General features: G+C 44.8%; 1 protein-coding gene across 2 annotated transcripts in view; it reads right to left on the minus strand.

The window, feature by feature from the left end:
• LOC133541571 (zona pellucida sperm-binding protein 4-like) overlaps window positions 1-25,777 on the minus strand; it is a 29,877-nt gene extending 4,100 nt beyond the window's left edge. The window contains exons 1-9 of one of the 2 annotated variants that reach the window (XM_061885044.1): window positions 25,494-25,777; window positions 25,303-25,421; window positions 22,533-22,653; window positions 18,047-18,178; window positions 8,446-8,609; window positions 8,265-8,335; window positions 8,096-8,205; window positions 1,799-1,982; window positions 1,595-1,733 (exon numbers count right to left, since the gene is read on the minus strand). In XM_061885044.1, the coding sequence (XP_061741028.1) occupies window positions 1,595-1,733; window positions 1,799-1,982; window positions 8,096-8,205; window positions 8,265-8,335; window positions 8,446-8,609; window positions 18,047-18,178; window positions 22,533-22,653; window positions 25,303-25,421; window positions 25,494-25,674 (1,221 nt within the window). In that variant the 5' untranslated portion in view covers window positions 25,675-25,777. Of the gene's footprint in view, window positions 1-1,594; window positions 1,734-1,798; window positions 1,983-8,095; window positions 8,206-8,264; window positions 8,336-8,445; window positions 8,610-18,046; window positions 18,179-22,532; window positions 22,654-25,302; window positions 25,447-25,493 lie in introns of both variants that reach the window. The other variant, XM_061885045.1, reaches the window with a different exon arrangement.
• Between the last annotated feature and the right edge of the window lie 440 nt (window positions 25,778-26,217).

Here is a 26,217-nt window from a genome sequence, read left to right on the forward strand (position 1 = left end):
CCGCCATGCCATAACCGACAACTGGCACATCACCATAGCTGCTAACCCCCAACTAGTGCCCAACCATAGCTGCCAGGCCACAACCGCCAATTGGCACCCCGCCATAGCAGTCAAGCCATAACCGCCAAGTGGTGCCCTGCCATTACCACCAACTGGCAACCCGCCATACCCGTTTTGCCATAACTCCCAAGTGGTGCCCCGCCATAACCGTTAGCTGCCAACTACACCCAACTGCTGGCTCCCTGCCAAATCCCCAGCTGGCGACCCGTCATAACTACCAGCTCCTAACACCAACCATATCCGCGAGGTTATAATTTCCAACTGGCACCTAGCTATAGCTGCTAGCCCAAAACTAAAGCCTAACCATAGCTGCCAAGCCATAACCAACAATTGGCACCCCCCTGCCCCCAAGAAACGTTAGCTGCCAACTATTGCCCTGCTATAGCCGTCAAGCCATAACCACCAAAATTTGCATTGCCATTACTGTCAACTGGCACACCGCCATAACTCCCAAGTGGTACCCTGCCATACCCATCAGCTCCCAACTAACACTCAACCATAGCGGCCAAGACATAACCGCCAACTGGCACCTCACCATAGCTGCTAGCCCCCAACTAGCACCCAGCCATAGCTGCCAAGCCACGACCGCCAATTGGCACACTGCCATAAAGCTGCCAACTTGCACGCCACCATTACTGCCAACTTGCGCGCCGCCATACCCCCTTCGCCATAACTTCCAAGTGGCGCCCCGCCATAACGGCCAGCTCCCAACAAGCACCTTATCACTGGTGCCCCAGCAGCTATCTTGCGCCCCGCCTTAGCCGTCAAACAATAACCGCCAACTTGCGTACCGCCAATACCACCAACTTGAGCACCGCCATTACCGCTAACTGGCACCTTACCATAGCTGCTATCCCCCAATTGACGCCCAGCCATAGCCGCTAGTTGCCAACTGGCGCCCCGCCATAGTCGCCAAGCCATGAATGCCAGCTAGCGGCCTGCGACACCTAATAGCTGCAAACTGGCGCTCTTCTATAACTGCCAACTGTTGCCCCGCCATAATTGCCAATGGGCACCTTGCCATAGCCTCCAAGTAACGCCCCGCTATAACTGCTGGCTGCCAACTAGCGCCCCGCTATAACTGCTAGCTGCCAACTAGCGCCCTGCCGTAGTCGCCAAGCCATGAATGCTGACTAGCGGCCTGCGATACCTGCTAGCCGCAAACCGGCACTCTGCTATAACTGCCAACTGGCAGTGCCAGTAGTTGCTTACTGGCACCTGCCATAGCTGCTAGCCCCCAAGTAACGACCAGCCATAGCCGCCAATTGGTGCCCAGCTATAACCGCTGGCTGCCATATCCGCTAAGCCATGAATGCCAAGTAGCGCCCCATGATAACAGCTAGCTGCCAACTGACACCACAACCGGCGCACCACCATAATTGCCAAGACCTCCGACCTAAGGCTTTTTATGGATGTGTTCTATCTGCGGGGTTTCATGGTAGTGTGGGACTCTTGGATTGTAATAACACTCATGAGGCAAGATAAGATAATCGGGATGAAGAGTGGATCTACTGCATCCCATCACGCTGCTTACTTCCTCCATACTGGGCTGCCCTCCATCCAAGAAGGCGAAGGTCTTGACATCAAATCTCCTGACCTGAGAATGAGAATGTGTTTCCCCCTGATGGTCCACAGGCACAGAACTCCTGGAGTCATCCAGTGGGTTGGGACACCTAGACAGGAAGTCAAGATATCAGCAGTAATGGACCAGTATTACCCTTGACCTCACTAACCTCACCCATTGTAGAGAAGTGTCCACACGGAATGTCGAGATGCCGGGTAAGCGAAGCAGTCGCGTACTTGAAGGGACAGGGCGGGGTCCGGCGATGGCGGCGCGATGGAGACCTCCACATAAGCCGTTTCACGTAGCGGCAGGGACAGCGGCAGTTGGTCCTCAGAAAAGAAAGACGTGAAAGATGCATCTGGAGGAGCAAAAGAGAAAAGGGCAAGGCAGGAATGTTCAACTCCATTGTTTTGGGGGGTCACATTTCTAGATCTAGTCAAAGATCATCTGGGGACAACACTCTAGTTCGTAGGGAAGGGCTTTTTTGAAATTTAACTCACAGGCCACAAGTGAAATAACCCAAATTGTGTAGAAGAAGAGAGGACCTGAGATGGAACCTTGGGGGACACCACTTGGAGAACTGAAGGAGTTGAACAAATGACAAAGAGGGAACCTAAGATTGAACCTTGAGGAACACCACTAGTCTAACCAAATACGTTGAACAAAAGACGACAAAAAGAGGACCTAAGATAGAACCTTTGGGCACACCACTAGGCTCACTAAAGACCTAGAACAAATGATGACAAAGAGGACCGAAGATGGAACCTTGAGGGATACCACTCGTCTAACTAAAGAAGTCGAACAAATAAAGAGCGGACTTAAGATGGAACCTTGAGGAACACCCCTAGTCTAACTAAAACAGTTGAACAAATTAAAGTACCAATAATTGTCACACACACACTAGGGTGTGGCGAAATGATTCTCTGCATTTCACCCATCACCCTTGATCACCTCCTGAGAGGTAAGGGGAGGGGTGGGCAGCAGAGGAGTCCAATTCCAACCCCTGATGCTGAGTGCTAAGCAAAAATGGGTCCCATTTTTATAGTCTTTGGTATGACGACAAAGAGAGGACCTAAGATGGAACCTTGGGGAACAGCACTAGTCTACCTAAAGAAATTGAACAAATGACAAAAAAAAGAGCTAAGATAGAACCTTGATGAACACCAGTAGTCTAACTAAAAAAGTTGAACAAATGACAAAGAGAGGACCTAAGATGGAAGATTAGGGAACACCACTGGTCTAAATAAAGTTGAACAAATGACAAAGAGAGGACCTAAGATGGAACATTAGGGAACACCACTGGTCTAAATAAGTTGAACAAATGACAAAGAGAGGACCTAAGATGGAACATTAGGGAACACCACTGGTCTAAATAAGTTGAACAAATGACAGAGAGGACCTACGATGGAACCTTGAGAAACACCACTAGTCTAACTAAAGAAGTTGATCAAATCACAAAGAGTGGACCTAAGATGGAACCTTAAGGAACACCACTAGTCTAACTAAAGAAGTTGAACAAGTAAAGAGAGGACCTAAGATGGAACCTTGAGGAACACCCCTAGTCTAACTAAAGAAGTTAAACAAATCAAAGTTAAAGTGCCAATGATTGTCACACACACACTAGGTGTGGCAAAGTTATTCTCTGCATTTGACCCATCACCCTTGATCACCCCCTGGGAGGTGAGGGTAGCAATGAGCAGTAGCGGTGGCCGCGTCCGGGAACCATTTTGGTGATTTAAACCCCAATTCCAACCCTTGATGCTGAGAGATAGTCTTTGGTATAATGACAAAGAGAGGACCTAAGATGGTGTGTTAATGTGGTCCTCCACATCACGTGTGTGTGGCTTGCCGCATCATTTGTATGTGTGTGTGTGTGTGTGGCCCCGTGCATCATTTATGTTTGTGTGTGTGAAAATGAGGCCCCACCCCACATCACGTGTGTTTGTGAATGTGGCCCATCGCATCACGTGTGTGTGTGTGTGTGTGTGTGTGTGTGTGTGTGTGTGATGCCCCGACGGGATCACCACCTTATCGTGGTGGGGTACTTTGCGCGTCTCCATGACCCCTAGAGCTATGTTGGCTGGAGTCTTGTACTCCTGGCAGGGTTACCCAAGCGGAACAGGTCGAAGAGTAGAGGCCAGACTAAGAGTGATCCCGAAGACCTCAACGGTGGAGCAGGCAGAAGATGGTTGCAGTGAGAAGCACCACAATGGCTGTAAAAGTGGATGAAGGCTAAGGGAACACACCCTGACAGAAAAGCAAGGTGGTGGCGGCAAGCTTTGAGGCGGTTTCCCAAAAACTTGGATTCCAGCAGCTTCCTGCAGCTATAAGAAGATGCCGGTCGTCTAGGGTCTCCCTTGCCATTGGAACTATCTTCTTACAATCAAGGTAGTGGCTTTGGGAAAAGCGTACCCCTCATTACACTCTAAAAACCATCATTGCGCAGGTATCTTCTTTACCTGAGTCTCCGACCTCAAAAGTCGGACGGCGATGGAGTGTCCAGTAACGGGGGCAGGTGTGAATGAGCTGGAGGCTCTTAGCTGGAACTCTGCATGTCAGCGGCACAGGACAACGGTCGTTAGCAGCTGGGATTGAGTGGCAGCTGTTTCCGGCAGACTCCTGTGCATCTGAACAGCCCCTATTTAGGGACTGCACTGCTCACCCCAATTAGGGAAAGGCCTAGAAAAGGTGGCCTAAAGATTGCCCACTCAACACAGTACCCGGGCAGGAAACCGCACCTGTTGGGACATTCCATTACGTGGTCGAAATACAAAGATTATACCACTTAAAATTGCAGCATGGAACATAAGGACTCTCCTGGATGCCAGTCCGGACAGACCACAGCGCAGAACAGCACTTGTGGCCAGCGAGCTAATGCGCTACATTGTGGATGTGGCAGCACTCAGTGAGACCAGATTCCTCGAAGAAGGCTCACTCAATGAAGTAGGAGAGGGTTATACATTCTTCTGGAAAGGATACCCCATGGGCGGACCACACCTTCACGGAGTTGATTTTGCAATCAAGAACAGCCTTCTGCTCAAGCACACAAAGTCACCAGTGGGTGTCAGTGAAAGGGCTCATGACTCTTCGCATCCCCCTTGCAAAATGCAGACAAGTCACTTTGGTAAGTGCCTATACACCAACTCTGCCATCCAATGATGAAGAGAAGGATTGCTTCTACCAGGCACTCGATGACATCCTCTGTCACATCCCGAGGAGTAACAAAATCATGCTACTTGGTGATTTCAATGAAAGAGTCAGAAAGAACACGCAAAACTAGAATGGTGTGATCGGCGCCCACGGCATTGGAAAAGTCAACCCCGATGGCATGAGACTCCTTAGTCTCTGTGCGGAACACGATCTTACCATCACAAACACCATCTTCCAACAAAAAAACAAATATAAGGCATGCTGGATGCATCCCAGGTCCAAACACTGGCAACTGATCGACTATGCGATCGTGACGATGGATGACCTCAAGGACGTGCTCGTTACAAGAGCTATGCGAGGGGCAGACTGCTGAACCGACCACCGCATGATTCTGACAAAGGTCATAATGCATGTTGGGCCCCTAACACGTCACGGTGCACCTAAGAGGAAAACACTCAACTGTGCCAGACTCTCCAGCAGCGACACCCGTGACAACTTCCGTCGCTCCCTAGCTGAGAAGCTGGCAGTCATTGAGCCGCTGATCACCTCAGAGCCTGGGATGGATGAGAAGTGGACCTCCATAGCCACAATCCTCTGACACTTCAGCCCAAGCCATTGGTTTCAAAATTAAGAAACACCAGGACTGGTTTGACCAGAATGCTGGAGAGACGTGTCACAAAGATCATGTCAACGGTATATAAAATCAAGCACTTCGGCATGGAGAAGAAGCATATAAGTCCCATTTTAAAACTCATTAGTATACTCAAGCCCAGTGGTCCCCAACGACCGTGCCACGGCTCTGTACCGGGCCCAACTCGATTGGTACCGGGCCGCAGAATGATTTTTTATCATTTTTCATTTATTTTATTATCAAATAAACATAAAAAACACAAGATACACTTACAATTAGTGCACAACCCAAAAAAACTCCCCTTTTTCATGACAATGACAAAGACAGAAAAAAAAAAGTCTCAGGGGTAAGGTCTCAGGGGTACTGGAGAGAGACTACGCCAGCTAGTCAAACCTCGGATTCAGGAAGAAAAGTGCGGTTTTCCTCCTGGTCGTGGAACTGTGGATCAGCGCTATACTCTCGGCAGGGTCCTTAAGGGTGCATTGGAGTTTGCCCAACCGGTCTACAGGTGCTCTGTGGACTTGGAGAAGCCCTTCGACCACATCCCCCGGGAAGTCCGGTGGGGAGTGCTCAGAGAGTATGGGGTAACGGACTGTCTGATTGTGGCGGTCCGCTCCCTGTACGATCAGTGTCAGAGCTTGGTCCGCATTGCCGGCAGCAAGTCGGAGCCATTTCCAGTGAGGGTTAGACTCCGTCAAGGCTGCCCTTTGTCACCGATTCTGTTCATAACTTTTATGGACAGAATTTCTAGCCGCAGTCAGAGCGTTGAGGGGATCCAGTTTGGTGGCTGCAGGATTAGGTCTCTGCTTTTTACAAATGATGTGGTCCTGATGGCTTCATCTGGCCAGGATCTTCAGCTTTCACAGGATCGGTTCGCAGCAGAGTCCATGGTTCTTGCTCGGAAAAGGGTGGAGTGCCATCGGGTTGGGGAAGAGACCCTGTCCCGAGTGGATAAGTTAAAGTACCTCAGAGTCTTGTTCACAAGAGAGGGAAGAGCGGATCGCGAGATCGACAGGCGGATCGGTGTGGCGACTTCAGTAATGCGGACGCTGTATCGATCCGTTATGGTGAAGAAGGAACTTAGTCGGAAGGCAAAGCTCTCAATTTACTGATCGACTTATGTTCCCATCCTCACCTATGGTCATGAGCTTTGGGTTATGACTGAAAGGACAAGATCACAGGTACAAGTGGCCAAAATGAGTTACCTCTGCCTGGTGGCGGGACTCTCCCTTAGAAATAGGGTGAGAAGCTCTGCCATCTGGGAGGAGCTCAAAGTAAAGCCACTGCTCCTCCACATTGAGAGCAGCCAGATGAAGTGGTTTGGGCATCTGGTCGGGATGCCACTCGAACGCCTCTACTAAGGAAGCGTTTAGGGCACGTCCGACCGGTAGGAGGCAATGGGGAAGACCCAGGACACGTTGGGAAGACTATGTCTCCCGGCTGGCCTGGGAACACATCGGAATGGTCAAAGTGGCCGGGGAGAGGGAAGTCTGGGCTTCCCTACTTAAGCTGCTGCCCCCACGACCCAGCCTCGGATAAGTGAAAAAAGATGGATGGATGGAGTCGGATAGAAACAGATTAGTATCCAGCACCCCTAGTTGACAGTGGTCAAAGTTCCTCGTGTTTTTAGACGTTTGTCCCAAAAATGTTTGTCTCACAACTTTTGAACTGCACTATTATGTCAAAATTAATATTTTCATAATCTTTTGTCAAAAAGCGCTTGAGTCTACAAGTTTGTGTGTGATGCTTTGTTTTCACTGCATTGCTCTTTTTTTAATCCAAAACCAAGATACTTTTATGGCCCCCCATGGATTCTTAGAGCTTGCTGTGCTCGGTTCGTCTCACACCCAAAGCCCCATCTTCTCCATGAACAGGACAAAGATTGCAGCGATGTTTGGAGATCTCAAATTGATGTTGGATCGGTCTTTTCGCCAAACGTCGCTCTTCAAGTGGGTTTCTTTTTGGATTGTGACTGCCTGTTTGACCTGGTTTTGCGGCTATCACAACAGATATAGTTTCTCCCCGTCCTGATGATGGGAGACTTTGCTCAAATTACTCCTGTCCGAAGGCGGCTCTTGGGCCACCCCCTGTTCCTGAAAACTTGGCTTAATGAAGCCATGATTTTACTCAACAGAACAGCCTTTTTAAATGTGTTCAGAGCAGGTGTGATGAACCACTGACTTCCAGAATGGTGCTGGCAATCTGGGTGACTGGCTGGGCTTTTAGTTCAGTAGTCAGGACGCTGGCCTCACACACCGGCGACGTGACGCTTGGAGCAACAGAAAATAACGCAGCAGAGAGCAGAGCTGTCTGTGATTGACAGCCATGAAGACCAGTTAGTGCATATCGCCGTCAAAATCGAGGGCTCTTGATTGTGTGGGGGCCCCTTGTCCCAGGTAAGCCTGTGCATTAACCTGTCCTTCTCATTCCCAAAAGCTATGAAGTTCGGGAAGAGTTCTTTGTCTCTTTTTCTGGCCTTCATCTTTCAATAAGCAGCATAAAACTTTTTCACATGATCTAATTTACTTAAAATCCCAAATCATTAAGACTTGAGTTTTCTCTGGACGTTTGATGAATATGAAACATTCCAAAACACTATTGATGGACGTTCAACTGGCGGCCCGGGAACGACGGCTCACCGCCGCCAATTGACTAGTCCCAGTTTATGGTCTCAAAGACATTTTTATGACCTGTGGCGATTCTCATCTGCACTCGGATGGATCCGACAGCGACCACAGGCGGCGGGTTGGTTGGGAAGTTCACCGCGCCGGCCGCTTGGTGGTCACACTCCACCTGGACTCTGGAAAGGTACTAAGGTGTGTCAGCAGCTCCAACCTCAAAGCAGAGACGGTCAATTACCTAAACCGAGAACTCTGGTTTCTACTTCGCTCCTCCACCTCCAACTCATAGACGACAACGTCTCCAATCACCTGAAAGCAAGCAAGAGCATCTTTCAAAAAAAAAATCCTGTTCAAGAAAATGCAGGCACTAGATCCAGGAGTTTCTTAATGGGAGTAACTAAGGCCACAGATTTACTAACCTTGGTCTCCACCCCACAGTCCATAACTTGGACCTTGAAGACCGCAGTGTCTGCTGTGGCGATCACGGGGACGCACCGCGGATGATCTTTGACCATCAGGCTCCTGGGGTCCACAGGTGGGTCCGTTTTCACGGCGAACACAAGGTGTCCGTCCAGGGAGCAAGCTGGAGGAGGGGCCAACACAGTCAGTGTCCTTTTTTGCCATAAATACCATGTATGCATACAGTAAAGACAGGGGTTTTTAACCTTCACAAGCTCGCTGGCCAACTTTTCCACTACACCGGGGTCTGGAGCCCACTCAAATATCAACACAAAAAATAAATGTATCAAACCAACTTCATAAAGACCTTTAATAGCAACCACAGTTTGAAAAACAAAGCACTGTACACCACAATCAAAAAACAAACAGAACATTCCAAGATGGCGGCGCCCTGACGGGCTGCGACTTCGAGGAGCTCTTGCTAAATATGGAACATTTGGCAGAAATACCGGACAATTCTACAAAGTTAATGGCTGGCTCACATCGTGGTCACTCCGTGATCACATACGACCGCCAGACACTTCTGGATGTGGACATATCGGGCCGTTTTGGACTGAAAGACGCGTGCTTGCTAGACCTGCTAACTAGCACGGGAATACTTTGACGGCTACATCCAGCGGCCTGTGAAGCAGCGGAGTCTAGTAGCAGCGGGGGCCGTCTACGGAGCAGACGCCAGCGGTGTGATCGGAAACGCGGATGTCGAGCGGGGCTAAAAACAAAGCAAAAGGCTAATTCCCACAGAACACCACTTCCCTCCATCCTGAATTCGGATTTAAATGGAAGATGCGAGACTACTGGTCTGTGTAAGGAGTCAGTTAAATTAGAACAAGTTTTTTCTGCTTTGATTGTTTCAGAGTTGGACACGTGTTCTACTGAGGTGGCAAACTATGATGCGTTCAGTTTATCAAAGCAACAAACAAACAATCTGAAAATTCCCGTCGTATCAATTCCTAGATATGGTCGTAATTATACTAAATGCACTGGGCATAATAAACACAACATTATTAATATTGCTACTACGGCTAATTTGATAAAAAATTCCCTAAAACAGCCCACTACCTATAATATAGGTTTTTTAAACATAAGATCATTGTCTCCCAAAACATTGTTAGTTAATGATATCATTAGAGACAACAATCTTAACGTCATCGGTCTCAGCGAAACCTGGCTTAAACCAAACGACTTTTTTGCGCTAAATGAGGCATGTCCTCCTAACTTTACACACGCGCACATTGCCCGTCCCCTTAAAAGGGGTGGGGGGGGGGGTTGCACTAATATACAACGAAAACTTTAACCTTAGTCCTAACATAAATAATAAATATAAATCGTTTGAGGTGCTTACTATGAGGTCCGTCACACCGCTGCCTCTACACCTGGCTGTTATCTACTGCCCCCCAGGGCCCTATTCGGACTTTATCAATGAATTCTCAGAGTTCGTTGCTGATCTAGTGACGCACGCCGATAATATAATCATAATGGGGGACTTTAATATCCATATGAATACCCCATCGGACCCACCGTGCGTAGCGCTGCAGACTATAATTGATAGCTGTGGTCTTACACAAATAATAAATGAACCCACGCATCGCAACGGTAATACGATAGACCTAGTGCTTGTCAGGGATACCCCTGAGAAGCTTTTCTAAAGTTACGATACTCCCGTATACTAAAGTATTATCCGTATAAGGTATAAGTTAATGTATAAGGTATAAGGTACCTTATAAAGTATAAGGTAATGCCTTATAAAATTCAAGGTTCAGACGCATGTTCGTCAAACTAATAATAATAATAACTGCTATAGCAGCCGCAACATTAATACGGCCACAACGACAACTCTTGCTGACCTACTGCCCTCGGTAATGGCACCATTCCCAAAATATGTGGGCTCTATTGATAACCTCACTAACAACTTTAACGACGCCCTGCACGAAACCATTGATAACATAGCACCGCTAAAGTTAAAAAAGGTTCCAAAAAAGCGTACCCCGTGGTTTACAGAAGAAACTAGAGCTCAGAAATTATGTAGAAAGCTATAACGCAAATGGCGCACGATTAAACTTGGTGCACCATCAAGCATGGAGTGATGGTTTAATAACTTATAAACGCATGCTTACCTTAGCTAAAGCTAAATATTACTCAAATCTCATCCACCGTAATAAAAACGATCCCAAATTTTTGTTTAGTACGGTAGCATCGCTAACCCAACAAGGGACTCCTTCCAGTAGCTCAACCCACTCAGCTGATGACTTTATGCAATTCTTTAGTAAGAAAATTGAAGTCATTAGAAAGGAGATTAAAGACAATGCGTCCCAGCTACAACGGGGTTCTATTAACACAGATACGATTGTATATACGGCGAATATTGCCCTCCAAAATAGTTTCTCTCGTTTTGATGAAATAACAGAGGAATTGTTACAACGTGTAAATGGAATAAAACAAACAACATGTTTACTTGACCCTCTTCCTGGGAAACTGATCAAGGAGCTCTTTGTATTATTAGGTCCATCAGTGCTAAATATTATAAACTTATCACTTTCCTCGGGCACTGTTCCCCTAGCATTCAAAAAAGCGATTATTCATCCTCTTCTTAAAAGACCTAACCTCGATCCTGACCTCATGGTAAACTACCGACCGGTGTCTCACTTTCCCTTTATTTAAAAAATCCTCGAAAAAATTGTTGCAGAGCAGTTAAATGAACACTTAGCGTCTAACAATCTATGTGAAACCTTTCAATCCGGTTTCAGGGCAAATCACTCCACAGAGACAGCCCTCGCAAATATGACTAATGATCTATTGCTAACGATGGACTCTGATGCATGACCTATGTTGCTGCTCCTCGATCTTAGCGCTGCTTTCGATACCGTCGCTCATAATATTTTATTAGAACGTATCAAAACACGAATTGGTATGTCAGACTTAGCCCTGTCTTGGTTTAACTCTTATCTTACTGATAGGATGCAGTGTGTCTCCCATAACAATGTGACCTCGGACTACATTAAGGTAACGTGTGGAGTTCCCCAGGGTTCGGCCCTTGGCCCTGCACTCTTCAGCATCTACATGCTGCCGCTAGGTGACATCATACGCAAATACGGTGTTAGCTTTCACTGTTATGCTGATGACACCCAACTCTACATGCCCCTAAAGCTGACCAACACGCCGGATTGGAGTCAGCTGGAGGCGTGTCTTAATGAAATCAAACAATGGATGTCCGCTAACTTTTTGTTCTTGTCAAAAGTCTAGCAGCCACATTTTGTACCAGCTGTAATCTTTTAATGCTAGACATGGGGAGACCCGAAAATAATACGTTACAGTAGTCGAGACGAGACGTAACAAACGCATGGATAATGATCTCAGCGTCTTTAGTGGACAGAATGGAGCGAATTTTAGCGATATTACGGAGATGAAAGAAGGCTGTTTTAGTAACGCTTTTAATGTGTGACTCAAAGGAGAGAGTTGGGTCGAAGATAATACTTAAGATGTGACTTTAAGGTTTTACTACTTACATATAAAATACTACACGGTCTAGCTCCATCCTATCTTGCAGATTGTATTGTACCATATGTCCCGGCAAGAAATCTGCGTTCAAAGGACTCCGGCTTATTAGTGATTCCCAAAGCCCAAAAAAAGTCTGCGGGCTATAGAGCGTTTTCATTTCGGGCTCCAGTACTCTGGAATGCCCTCCCGGTAACAGTTCGAGATGCTACCTCAGTAGAAGCATTTAAGTCTCACCTTAAAACTCATTTGTATACTCTAGCCTTTAAATAGACTCCCTTTTTAGACCAGTTGATTTGCCGTTTCTTTTCTTTTTTCTCCTATGTCCCACTCTCCCTTGTGGAGGGGGTCCGGTCCGATCCGGTGGCCATGTACTGCTCGCCCGTGTATCGGCTGGGGACATCTCTGCGCTGCTGATCCGCCTCCGCTTGGGATGTTTTCCTGCTGGCTCCGCTGTGAACGGGACTCTCGCTGCTGTGTTGGATCCGCTTTGGACTGGCATCTCGCGACTGTGTTGGATCCATTATGGATTGAACTTTCACAGTATCATGTTGGACCCGCTCGGCATCCATTGCTTTCCTCCTCTCCAAGGTTCTCATAGTCATCATTGTCACCGACGTCCCACTGGGTGTGAGTTTTCCTTGCCCTTATGTGGGCCTACCGAGGATGTGGTAGTGGTTTGTGTTGTGGTTTGTGCAGCCCTTTGAGACACTAGTGATTTAGGGCTATATAAGTAAACATTGATTGATTGACTGATTGACATTACATCCTAAAACATTTAAAACAGGAAGTAAAATGTACAAACCCCGTTTCCATACGAGTTGGGAAATTGTGTTGGATGTAAATATAAACTGAATACAATGATTTGCAAATCCTTTTCAACACATTCAATTGAATGCACTATAAAGACAAAATATTTGATTTTCAAACTCAAACTTAATTTTCTTTTTTGCAAATAATAATTAACTTAGAATTTCATGGCTGCAACATGTGCCAAAGTAGTTGGGAAAGGACATGTTCACCACTGTGTTGCATCACCTTTTCTTTTAACAACACCCAAACGTTTGGGAACTGAGGAAACTAATTGTTGAAGCTCTGAAAGTGGAATTCTTTACCTTTCTTGTTTTATGTAGAACTTCAGTCGTTCAACATTCCGGGGTCTCCGCTGTCGTATTTTACGCTTCATATTGTGCCACACATTTTCGATGGGAGACAGGGCTGGACTGCAGGCGGGCCAGGAAAGTACCCGCACTCTTTTTTTACAAAGCCACGCTGTGTGTAACACGTGATGACACGTGCTTGGCATTGTCTTGCTGAAAAAAGCAGGGGCGCCCATGAAAAAGACGGCGCTTAGCATATCTTGTTCCAAAACTTGTATGCACCTTTCAGCATTAATGGTGCCTTTACAGATGTGTAAGTTACCCATGCCTTGGGCACTAATGCACCCCCATACCATCACAGATGCTGGCTTTTGAACTTGGCGTCGATAACAGTCTGGATGGTTTGCTTCCCCTTTGGTCCGGATGACAATGTTGAATATTTCCAAAAACAATTTGAAATGTGGACTCGTCAGACCACAGAACACTTTTACACTTTGCATCAGTCCATCTTAGATGATCTTGGGCCCAGAGAAGCCAGCGGCGTTTCTGGATGTTGTTGATAAATGACTTTCGCTTTGCATAGTAGAGCTTTAACTTGCACTTACAGATGTAGACGAACTGTATTTAGTGACAGTGGTTTTCTGAAGTGTTCCTGAGCCCATGTGGTGATATCCTTTAGATTGATGGCGGTATTTGATACAGTGCCGTCTGAGGGATCGAAGGTCACGGTCATTCAATGTTGGTTTCTCCAGATTCTCTGAACCCTTTGATGATAATATGGACCCTAGATATTGAAATCCCTAAATTTCTTGCAATTGCTCTTTGAGAAACGTTGTTCTTAAACTGTTTGACTATTTGCTCACACAATTGTGAACAAAAGGGGTGTACCTCGCCCCATCCTTTCTGGTGAAAGAATGAGCATTTTTTGGGAAGCTGTTTTTGTACGCAATCATGGCACCCACCTGCTCCCAATTAGCCTGCACACCTGTGGGATGTTCCAAATAAGTGTTTGATGAGCATTCCTCAACTTTTTCAGTATTTATTGCCACCTTTCCCAACTTCTTTGTCACATGTTGCTGGCATCAAATTCTAAAGTTAATGATTATTTGCAAAAAAGAAAAAAATGTTTATCAGTTTAAACATCAAATATGTTCTTTGTAGCATATTCAACTGAATATGGGTTGAAAATGATTTGAAAATCATTGTATTCCGTTTATATTTACATCCAACAGAATTTCCCAACTCATATGGAAACAAGGTTTATATTAAAAAAAAAAAAAAAAAAAAATCAGATAAAAATATTATCTCTAGAACAATCAGTCAGACAAAAAGTGGCTAAAAAGTTAAACAGTTCAAAGTCTCATAGAAGCCAGTGAGTAAAAATTGGTTTTAAGAAGGGTCATCTACGTTGAAAAAACTCCAAAATAAATTTATAATGAATAAACTGTCAAGTAAATTAAGTGAAAATAAAAATAGCTTCACCGATTCAGTCATAATTTTTCAGCTTGAGAAGCTTTTCTGAGACTTTTGCTCCAGAATTCTTCTTTTTGATACAGTCATTACTAGGGATGTAATGGTATCGTGACATTAAGGCCAAGGTACAATATTAGTGCGGTATACTGTATATACCCCCAAAAAAGCTTGGTAAAAAGGGTGTGGTGCATTGGTGTCCAAACTACAGTCCGCAAGCCATGTGCGGCACACCTAAGTCTTCAATTTGGCCCATGAAACGTTGAGTTAAAAAAACAAAAACAATAATATCCATATATATAAAAAAATCTTGCCTGCAGAGAGATTGCATTCACTTTAAAAGACTGCCTTTAAAGCCAAAATGTCGTCAAGTGGACGACGTGAGGTCAAGGAGCTTTAATCGTTCGCTGAATTTACTTATATGACCCAATGCAAACAACCTTCCGTAGTCCATCCATCCATTTTTCCATCGCTTATTCCCTTAGGGGTTGGTGGTGCCTATCTCAGCTACAATTGGGCGGAAGGCGGGGTACACCCTGGACAAGTCGCCACTCATTGCAGGGCCAACACAGATAGACAACATTCACACTCACATTCACACACTAGGGCCAATTCAATGTTGCCAATCAACCTATCCCCAGGTGCATGTCTTTGGAAGTGGGAGGAAGCCGGGGTACCCGGAGGGAACCCACGCATTCACGGGGAGAACATGCAAACTCCACAAAGAAAGATCCCGAGCCCAAGATTGAACCCCAGACTTCTCAGGACCTTTGTATTGTGAGGCAGACGCACTAACCCCTCTTCCACCGTGAAGCCCCTTCCCTAGTCATGGCACAAAAAAAAAACTGCAACCAACACAAAATGTCAGACATGGTCACACATAACACTGCCCTGCTTGATATTTATGATTGAACAACTTTAAAAAGGAGGTTGTCATGGAAGTAAACATGGTAGGAGTCAAACTTTCTATTTATATTTACATTATATAACATTTTTAGCCCAATGTGGCCCCCAATTTTAAAAGTGACATTGAGAGACAAGTGGTAGGAAAATAGATGTATCTATGTAGCTTTTTAGTCTACTCGTATTTTCCACGTTGACAATTTTTCTGGGGTGATCAGACCAGCTGGTTCTGCGACGCCTCGGAAACAAGTGGCGCGCTTTGTTTTGCAGACAGCAAAAACGTTTTGTTTTGGCTTGGGCTTGTTAGCAACATAACTCCACAAGTTATGGACACATTTCATGTCCAAAAAAACCCCTATAAATTTTATCATCTACGACAGAGGTGCCCATTACGTCGATCGCAAGCTACCGGTCGACCGCGGGGGGTGTGTCAGTCTTATTGTGAGATGACGCTGGCTGCTGCGAGATCATTATTATGAAAAAATGACCGAAAGGAAGGCGAGAAACACTTTTTATTTCAACAGACTCTCGCGCCATACCTGTCGTCAAAAGCCTAAAGACCGACTGCACATTTCCTATCTTCACAATAAAAGCCCTGCTTCATGCTGCCTGCGCTAACAAAATAAAGAGTCTCGGAAAGCTGGCGTGCACAAGCGATCGCTCGGAAAGCTTTCTGAAACTCTTATTTTGTTAGCGCAGGCAGCATGGAGCAGGGCTCTTATTGTGAAGATAAGAAATGTGCAGTCGGTCTTTAGGCTTTTGATGGCAGGTGTGGCGCGAGAGTCTGTTGAAATAAAAAAGTGTTTCTCGCTTTCCTCTCGGTCATTTTTTCATAATGATCTCACAGCAGCCAGCGTCATCTCACAAACCCTCGGGTGCTGTGAATGTCAATCAAGCAAGCTACGGAATTTCCCGCCAATGTTTTTCTTGTAAAGCGTATGGAAGCTGGATAAATAAGATGCCAAATCCAACCACTTTCATGTGGTATTGTACAGAAAGGAGGACTTTTTTTTTCTCCTCCATTCGAAAATGTGGGCGTTATCATATACCAGGGGTAGGGAACCTATGGCTCTAGAGCCAGATGTGGCTCTTTTGATGACTGCATCTGGCTCTTGGATAAATCTGAGCTGACATTGCTTAACAGGATAAGTAATGAATAATTCCACTTGTAATCATAGTGTTAGAAATAACATTCAAAATATAAAACATTCTCATGCATTTTTATGTTCAAAAAGTTGCGTTAATGGTAAGAAGTAATTTATTTATTATTGGTTAGTTTTGGGCTTGCCCTCCTGGGGGTTCTTCAGACCACCAAGCACCGACATGACAGCCTGTTTTAGGGTTAAAATATTGTTGTTGTTTTTTGCAATTAGTCTCTCAGTTGCTTTCCAGCAATTGTCTTTTTCTCTTTAGTCCTCACTCGCGCTCTGGCTCCAGCCCCAACCCTGTCTCTCCTCCTGGCTGCTGCTTATAACTGAGCGACAGGTGATTAGATAAAAAGGCCCAGGTGGACCATCTACGCACCTGTCGCTGATTTTGAGGCCGGTCCTGGCGACATCCCGCTTTGCTGAACGCCCCCTCCACAGTTAACTTCAGAATAACAATGTTAATACAAAGAATAAGAGACCTATTATACTCTGGAAATGTTGGTCTTACTTAAAAATGCACGCGTTTGTGTTCAGTGTTAAAATATTATATGGCTCTTAGGGAAAATCATTTTAAAATATTTGGCTTCTTGGCTCTCTCAGACAAAAAGGTTCCCGACCCCTGTCATATAATGTCTGATTCCAATCAATGCAAGTCATCAGAATCAGGTAATACACCAACTTATAGTCTAGTCTTCATGAAAGAAAGACATCTATATGTGTTACACATGCTTGTATAATAAAACACATTTAACTTAACAAAAAAGTATCTTTCATAAATAAATAAATATAAATTATATATATAAATGAGGTAGATCTCCTCGATTTGGTCAATTGAAAAGTAACTCGCCTGCAGAAAAAGTGTGGGCACCCCTGATCTACGACCACTCAAATATGCGTCACTTCCTGCTTAGGGCCTTGCCGTTCCCGTGCTGTGCAGAGGATTCTGGGAGATGTAGTTTATTTACAGACCCAACCAACGCTAACACCAGAAAAAAAAAATACTCTCCTTAAGTTTCCGTTTGATACAGTCACACGTCACGGCATTATTGAGGACTTTGAAACTGTATTTAATAGTAGATCCCTAGTCATTACTGCCACAAGTGCTGGAAAAGTGTATTACACTCGAGTACTGCTGCGGCCCAACAATGAACCCGCGGTCTTATGCTAAAACTAATCAGAGATGAGTACCGGCACAGGTTATGCATAATGCCACACCCTCTTCACACTTCGACACTAGCGATCTCTCAGCCTCTCTCTGAATTGTTGCAGTTTTCAAAGCTAACAAAGAAATTGACTAAAAAAACTGCAACGTAAGTATAGTAATACTTCACTCCTCCAACAATGCGCTAGTTTGATGTACAGGACTGCTTGTATCGCTGTTTGGATACACGTTTTTTTGCCGATAGACACGTCCAACCCAAAGGACAATAAAAGCAGAGGACTGTTACCGGTCAGTTTGTAGTAGCAGCTTTGGTCCCGTGAGTCAAAACAACATCCTAGACTGGAGCAGGAATCCTTCAACAGTCTCTGCTGCCCACATGTCACTCTTAGGTCTTTGTGGACATCACACCTTCCAGGGACTGTGGGAAGAAAATGTGGGTTTTAGGCAAGGTTTTTAATGGCATACTGTACGTGTGGGACTTTTTTTATTGTCAGACAGCGCGTGTGGGACTTTTTTTTTTTTTTTTTTTAATCGTCGGATTGTGCGTGTGAGACCTTTTTTTATTGTCAGACTTTTGTACGTGTGGGACCTTTTTTTATTGTCGGACTGTATGTGTGGGACCTTTTTTTATTGTCAGACTGTTGTACGTGTGGGACCTTTTTTTATTGTCAGACTGTTGTACGTGTGGGACCTTTTTTTATTGTCAGACTGTTGTACGTGTGGGACCTTTTTTTATTGTCGGACTGTTGTACGTGTGGGACCTTTTTTTATTGTCAGACTGTTGTACGTGTGGGACCTTTTTTTATTGTCAGACTGTTGTACGTGTGGGACCTTTTTTTATTGTCAGACTGTTGTACGTGTGGGACCTATTTATCATCGGACTGCGCGTGTGGGACCTATTTATTGTCGGACGGCGCGTGTGGGACCTATTTATTGTCGGACGGCGCGTGTGGGAACTTTTTATTGTCGGACGGCGCGTGTGGGACCTTTTGTTTTTATGGTCAGACTGTTGTACGTGTGGGACCTTTTTTATTGTCGGACTTTTGTACGTGTTGGACCTTTTTTTATTGTCGGACTGTTGTACGTGTGGGACCTTTTTATTGTCGGACTGTTGTACGTGTGGGACCTTTTTATTGTCGGACTGTTGTACGTGTGGGACCTTTTTATCGTCGGACTGTTGTACGTGTGGGACCTTTTTATTGTCGGACTGTTGTACGTGTGGGACCTTTTTATTGTCGGACTGTTGTACGTGTGGGACCTTTTTATTGTCGGACTGCACGTGTGGGAACTTTTTTTATTGTCGGACTGCGCGTGTGGGACCTTTTTAATGTCAGACTGCGCGTGTGGGTCCATTTCAATGTCGGACCGTACGTGTGGGACCTCTTTATCGTTGGATTGTGCGTGCGAGACTTTTTAATAGCCTGACTGTACGTGTGGGACCTTTTTTATTCTCGGACTGTACGTGTGGGACCTTTTTTGATTGTCGGACGGCGCGTGTGGGACCTTTTTTGATTGTCGGACGGCGCGTGTGGGACCTTTTTTTATTGTCGGACGGCGCGTGTGGGACCTTTTTTTATTGTCGGACGGCGCGTGTGGGACCTTTTTTTATTGTCGGTCGGCGCGTGTGGGACCTTTTTTTATTGTCGGACGGCGCGTGTGGGACCTTTTTTTATTGTCGGACGGCGCGTGTGGGACCTTTTTTTATTGTCGGACGGCGCGTGTGGGACCTTTTTGTTGTCAGACTGCGCGTGTAGGACCATTTCAATGTCGGACCGTACGTGTGGGACCTTTTTTTATTGTCGGACGGCGCGTGTGGTACCTTTTTGTTGTCAGACTGCGCGTGTAGGACCATTTCAATGTCGGACCGTACGTGTGGGACCTCTTTATCATTGGATTGTGCGTGCGAGACTTTTTAATAGCCTGACTGTACGTGTGGGACCTTTTTTATTCTCAGACTGTACGTGTGGGACCTTTTTTTATTGTCGGACGGCGCGTGTGGGACCTTTTGTTTTTATTGTCAGTCTGTCGTACGTGTGGGAACTTTTTCATTGTCGGACTGTACGTGTGGGACCTTTTTTTTATCGTCGGACCGTACATGTGGGAACTTTTTTTATCGTCGGATTGTGCGTGAGACCTTTTTTTTTTATTGTCTGACTGCGCCGGTGGGGCCTTTTTTTATTGTCGGACTGTGCGTTTGGGACCTTTTTATTGTCGGACGGCGCGTGTGGGACCTTTTTATTGTCGGACGGCGCGTGTGGGACCTTTTTATTGTCGGACGGCGCGTGTGGGACCTTTTTATTGTCGGACGGCGCGTGTGGGACCTTTAGTTTTTGTGGTCGGACTGTTGTACGTGTGGGAACTTTTTTATTGTCAGACGGCATGTGTCAGACCTTTTTTTTTTTTATTGTCCGACTGTATGTGTGGGACCTTTTTTATCGTCGGACTGTACGTGTGGGACCTTTTTTTAATCGTCGGACCGTACGTGCGGGACCTTTTTTTAATCGTCGGACCGTACGTGTGGGACCTTTTTTATTGTCGGACTGTTGTACGTGTGAGAACTTTTTTATTGTCGGACTGTACGTGTGGGACTTTTTTTTCTTTATTGTCGGACTGTATGTGTGGGACCTTTTTTATCGTCGGACTGTACGTGTGGGACCTTTTTTTATCGTCGGACCGTACGTGTGGGACCTTTTTTTATTGTCGTACTGTTGTACGTGTGGGACCTTTTTTATTGTCGCACTGTTGTACGTGTGGGAACTTTTTTAGTGTCTGACGGCGCGTGTGGGACCTTTTTTATTGTCGGACGGCGCATGTCGGACCTTTTGTTTTTATGGTCGGACTGTTGTACGTGTGGGAACTTTTTTATTGTCGGACTGTGCGTGTGGGACCTTTTAATTGTCGCACGGCGCGTGTGGGACCTTTTGTTTTTGTGGTCGGACTGTTGTACGTGTGGGAACTTTTTTATTGTCCGACTGCACGTGTGGAACCTTTTTATTGTCAGACGGCATGTGTCAGACCTTTTTTTTTTTTTATTGTCCGACTGTATGTGTGGGACCTTTTTTATCGTCGGACTGTACGTGTGGGACCTTTTTTTTATCGTCGGACCGTACGTGTGGGACCTTTTTTTATCGTCGGACTGTACGTGTGGGACCTTTTTCATTGTCGGACTGTACGTGTGGGAACTTTTCTTATTGTCGGACGGCGCGTGTGGGACCTTTTGTTTTTATGGTCGGACTGTTGTACGTGTGGGAACTTTTTTATTGTCGGACTGTACGTGTGGGACTTTTTTTTTCTTTATTGTCGGACTGTATGTGTGGGACCTTTTTATTGTCGGACGGCGCGTGTGGGACCTTTTGTTTTTATGGTCGGACTGTTGTACGTGTGGGAACTTTTTTATTGTCTGACTGCACGTGTGGGACCTTTTTATTGTCAGACGGCATGTGTCAGACCTTTTCTTATTGTCCGACTGTATGTGTGGGACCTTTTTTATCGTCGGACTGTACGTGTGGGACCTTTTTTTATTGTCGGACTGTACGCGTGGGACCTTTTTTTATTGTCGGACTGTTGTACGTGTGGGAACTTTTTTTATTGTCGGACGGCGCGTGTGGGACCTTTTGTTTTTATGGTCGGACTGTTGTACGTGTGGGAACTTTTTTATTGTCGGACTGTACGTGTGGGACTTTTTTTTTCTTTGTCGGACTGTATGTGTGGGACCTTTTTATTGTCGGACGGCGCGTGTGGGACCTTTTGTTTTTATGGTCGGACTGTTGTACGTGTGGGAACTTTTTTATTGTCTGACTGCACGTGTGGGACCTTTTTATTGTCAGACGGCATGTGTCAGACCTTTTCTTATTGTCCGACTGTATGTGTGGGACCTTTTTTATCGTCGGACTGTACGTGTGGGACCTTTTTTTATTGTCGGACTGTACGCGTGGGACCTTTTTTTATTGTCGGACTGTTGTACGTGTGGGAACTTTTTTTATTGTCGGACGGCGCGTCTGGGACCTTTTGTTTTTATGGTCGGACTGTTGTACGTTTGGGAACTTTTTTATCGTCAGACTGTACGTGTGGGACTTTTTTTTCTTTGTCGGACTGTACGTGTGGGACCTTTTTTTATCGTCGGACCGTACGTGTGGGACCTTTTTTTATCGTCGGACCGTACGTGTGGGACCTTTTTTTATCGTCGGACCGTACGTGTGGGACCTTTTTTTATCGTCGGACCGTACGTGTGGGACCTTTTTTTATCGTCGGACCGTACGTGTGGGACCTTTTTTTATCGTCGGACCGTACGTGTGGGACCTTTTTTTATCGTCGGACCGTACGTGTGGGACCTTTTTTTATCGTCGGACCGTACGTGTGGGACCTTTTTTTTATTGTCGGACCGTACGTGTGGGACCTTATTTATTGTCGGACTGTTGTACGTGTGGGACCTTATTTATTGTCGGACTGTTGTACGTGTGGGAACTTTTTTATTGTCGGACGCCGCGTGTGGGACCTTTTGTTTTTATGGTCGGACTGTTGTACGTGTGGGAACTTTTTTATTGTCGGACTGTACGTGTGGGACTTTTTTTTTTTTATTGTCGGACTGTATGTGTGGGACCTTTTTATTGTGGGACAGTGGTAAATGTGGGAACTTTTTTATTGTCGGACTCTGGTCGGTGTACCATTATTAACCACGGTACACCATTATTAATTATGGTGTACCTTCATTATGTTTTTATATGACAGCCATTAACCACGGTACAGGAGTCAATCGGCTCTTCTGCACTCACCATGAGGCGACGGTGGCGTCCTGACCACGGAGCTCCCCCTCAGAGGACAACTGACGTGGACCCGGAACCATCTATCCTCTCCTGTCAGCTGCACCTGCAGAGAGACCACCACCTTGCTCCCCTGTGGGTTCAAAGTCACGCAGCACATAAGTCTTAATTCTTAGACATTCCTACCGCTTCATTCTGTTGGGGAATAGTTGGCTATTAGTCTTGAACAGGTCCTCAACAGGGGTCGTCGCCCCTGGGGGTCTGCAGTGGTACTGCAGGGGGGGGGTTACTGTAGACCTAAACTAAATAATTATAATCCCCACGTCAGTTAGCCGTCACCTTACATCCGGCATTACCGCGCCCACAAGTCAGTCGGCAGTTAATGCACTACTCGTCGGCTTACAACTGGCACGGTAGTTGTAAGCCAGCGATTAGCCTGCCAGTTGTAAACTATGGCACTTAGCGCGTCAGTCATCAAGCGATTAGCGAGTTAGCTCGAAGATGGTGATCAACACGCCAGTTGCCCGCTAGCCATTAGCGGCACTATGCTACTGCATATTATTTTTGTATCTTAGTATTGCACGACAATACCAAGGTGCCTTTACAATTTCAAAACAACGGTAAAGATCAAAGAGATCAAAAAGATCAAACATGCGCCAAGAGGCAAGAAAAGCCGGTTTTGCGCAGTATACGTAGGTTAATCTGCAGAGGTGCTCAAAATAAATCGATTCATATCCGAGTTGCGATTTTTATTCGACCCCATTCTATATGGATTCTAAAATTTTAAAGCTTGATTAAAAATAGAAATTCACAAGAATCTATTTATTAAAATACATTTTTAAGCCACCTTTATGCAACCAGAAGGAGCTTTTCTAACCTGTAACAAAAAGGTTTGATGATTATTATACATTGCGAAATTTGGTTTGAATCGAGAATCGATTCTGAATTGAATAGTCAACCCAGGAATGGGAACTGAATCATTCAATGGCCAAATATTCATAATCCCAATAATTTGTATTTATAACAAAACCTTTTTGTATACAATTTATGTAATCCAAGTTTTTGCGTGTTTATTTTGTAAAAAAAAAAAAAAGGTGTCGGCTTCCCTGCTTAGGCTGCTGCCCCCGCGACCTGACCTCAGATAAGCGGAAGAAGATGGATGGATGGCATTTTGTAAAATAAAATCATCCTGACCATTTTAAATGATAAATGGGTTGTACTTGTATAGCGCTTTTCTACCTTCAAAGTACTCAAAGCGCTTTGACACTACTTCCACATTTACCCATTCACACACACATTCACACACTGATGGAGGGAGCTGCCATGCAAGGCGCCAACCAGCACCCATCAGGAGCAAGGGTGAAGTGTCTTGCTCAGGACACAACAGACGTGACGAGGTTGGTACTAGGTGGGATTTGAACCAGGGACGCTCGGGTTGCGCACGGCCACTCTCCCACTGCGCCACGCCGTCCCTATTTTATTGAATAGAAATTTGTTAGCTAAATTTGTGCTTTTAATATTTTAGTTTTTCAAAATACCGATGTAAAATTTAGTTCAAACATTTTAGTGGGAAAAATGTGTAAAAAAAAAAGAAAATTGGTGCATTGAAATTGAAACGAATTATATTTATATAGCGCTTTTCTCTAGTGACTCAAAGCGCTTTACATAGTGAAACTCAATATGTAAGTTACATTTACACCAGTGTGGGTGGCATTGGGGTCAGGTGGGTAAAGTGTCTTGCCCAAGAACACAACGGCAGTGGTTAGGATGGCGGAAGCAGGGATCGAACCTGGAACCTTCAAGTTGCTGGCACGGCCACTTTACCAACCGAGCTATATCGCTATACTCATGTAGCTATACTATAGGAGTGTAAAAACATTCAGTGTAAAAACACACAAAAAAAATAATCAGTGCATTAATATTTAGCGTAAATTCAGTGTAAAAAAATTAAGTGTATAAAAAAATTCAGTGCATTAAAATTCAGGGAAAAAAAATGTCGAGAGAGGAGCCAGATGAGGTGGTTGTGCATCTGGTCAGGATGCCACCCAAACGCCTCCCAAGTGAGGTGTTTCAGGCACGGCGAAGACACAGGACACTTTGGGAAGACTATGTCTCCCGGCTGGCCTGGGAACACCTCAGGATCCTCCGGGAGGAACTGGGCAGTGACTGGGGAGAGGGAAGTCTGGGCCTCCCTACTTAGGCTGCTGCCCCCGCGACCTGACCTCAGATAAGCGGAAAAAGATGGATGGATTCTGACAATTTTATTGAATAGAAATTTGCAAGCTAAATTTGTGCTTTTAAAAATTGACTTTTTCAAAATACAGTTTTAAAATTTAGTTTAGTAGGAAAAACTTCAGTGTAAATGTTTTTATTTTTTATTTTAATTTTTAAATGGTGCATTAAAAATCAGTGTAAAAACATACAGTGTAAAAATAAAAATAAAATCAGTGTATTAATATTCAGCGTAAAAATATTTGGTGAATTAAAATTCAGTGTAAAAGAATTCAGTGTATATATAAAAAAAAAACAATGCATTAAAATACCATCCATTTCTTACCGCTTGTCCCTTTTGGGGTCGGTGTCAAAAAATTGTGCAGAAAAATTCAGTGTAAACAAACATTTTGTGCATAAAATTATGTATATTTTTATGTGATAAAAATTGCATCATAAGTAAAAAATAGCGAGCCCAAAAAACATTCCGTTACATAAATTCAGTGTTAAAGAAAAGAAAAGCTTTTGACACAAATGATGACCAAAGTCTTGTTGCTGGAAGATCGTTTACCTGGACTCGGGCGTAGCAGCTGTCATATCTGCTGAAGACCACCGGGTTGTTCAGTCCACTCACTTGGACCCCGCAGGGGCCCTCATGGTGGGGCACTGACACTGTGGCCCCCGACAAGTCTGACATGAACACAAACATTTCCATCTTTGGGAGAAGTGTAGTGTTCCATTTTTACTCCACAACAATCTCACCTATTACACGTGGATTATTGTTGACCTTTGACCCAAACACTGCTTTTATGCCGCGGTGGGAGCAGCTGACTCGAGGCAGGACCAGTCTTTGCGTGCGTGTCCTGCGTTTCTCTGCCCGCAGACCGCAGGCAACGCTCCAAAATAGCAACAAGAAACAGAAGTGAGCAAAGTTGCAATTCATCTCCTCGCAGATCAAATGTTTTTACTCTGTGTCACCACCTTCGAGTGGCTTGGACAGGTGTCACATGACCACCCAATTAGCGCTAATTGGTTGGAAGCCTGCTGCACACTTCACTTGCCAGGTGCTCATCTTTAACCCCTGAAATGCTGACTACTATTTTCTTCTTTCAAATTTACTTTTTTTCCAGGATTTCCTGACCTTTTGAAGCTAAAAAAAAAACAAATTAAATGTTTTTAATTTTGTTGTGTATTTTCAATATACTATTTTAATTTATTTATTTAAATGTTTAAAAGAAAAAGAAAAAAAGAAAATTGTATCAAGTGTGTTGTACAGCCCCCTTCAAAACTATTTTTTAATTAACGTTTTTCATAATTTCCTGACCATTTGAAGCTTTAAAAACACCTAGTTAAAATTATTTTCCAAAAAAGATTTAATTTTGTAAAAATAAATAAATAAATAAATAAAATAAAAAAAAATAAAACAAATGAAATAAAAAATATATATATATATTCAAAATTTTTTTAATTTTAATTTAACTTTTTC

Source organism: Nerophis ophidion, linkage group LG23 (assembly GCF_033978795.1).
Source record: "Nerophis ophidion isolate RoL-2023_Sa linkage group LG23, RoL_Noph_v1.0, whole genome shotgun sequence".
NCBI classification, from domain to species: domain Eukaryota; kingdom Metazoa; phylum Chordata; class Actinopteri; order Syngnathiformes; family Syngnathidae; genus Nerophis; species Nerophis ophidion.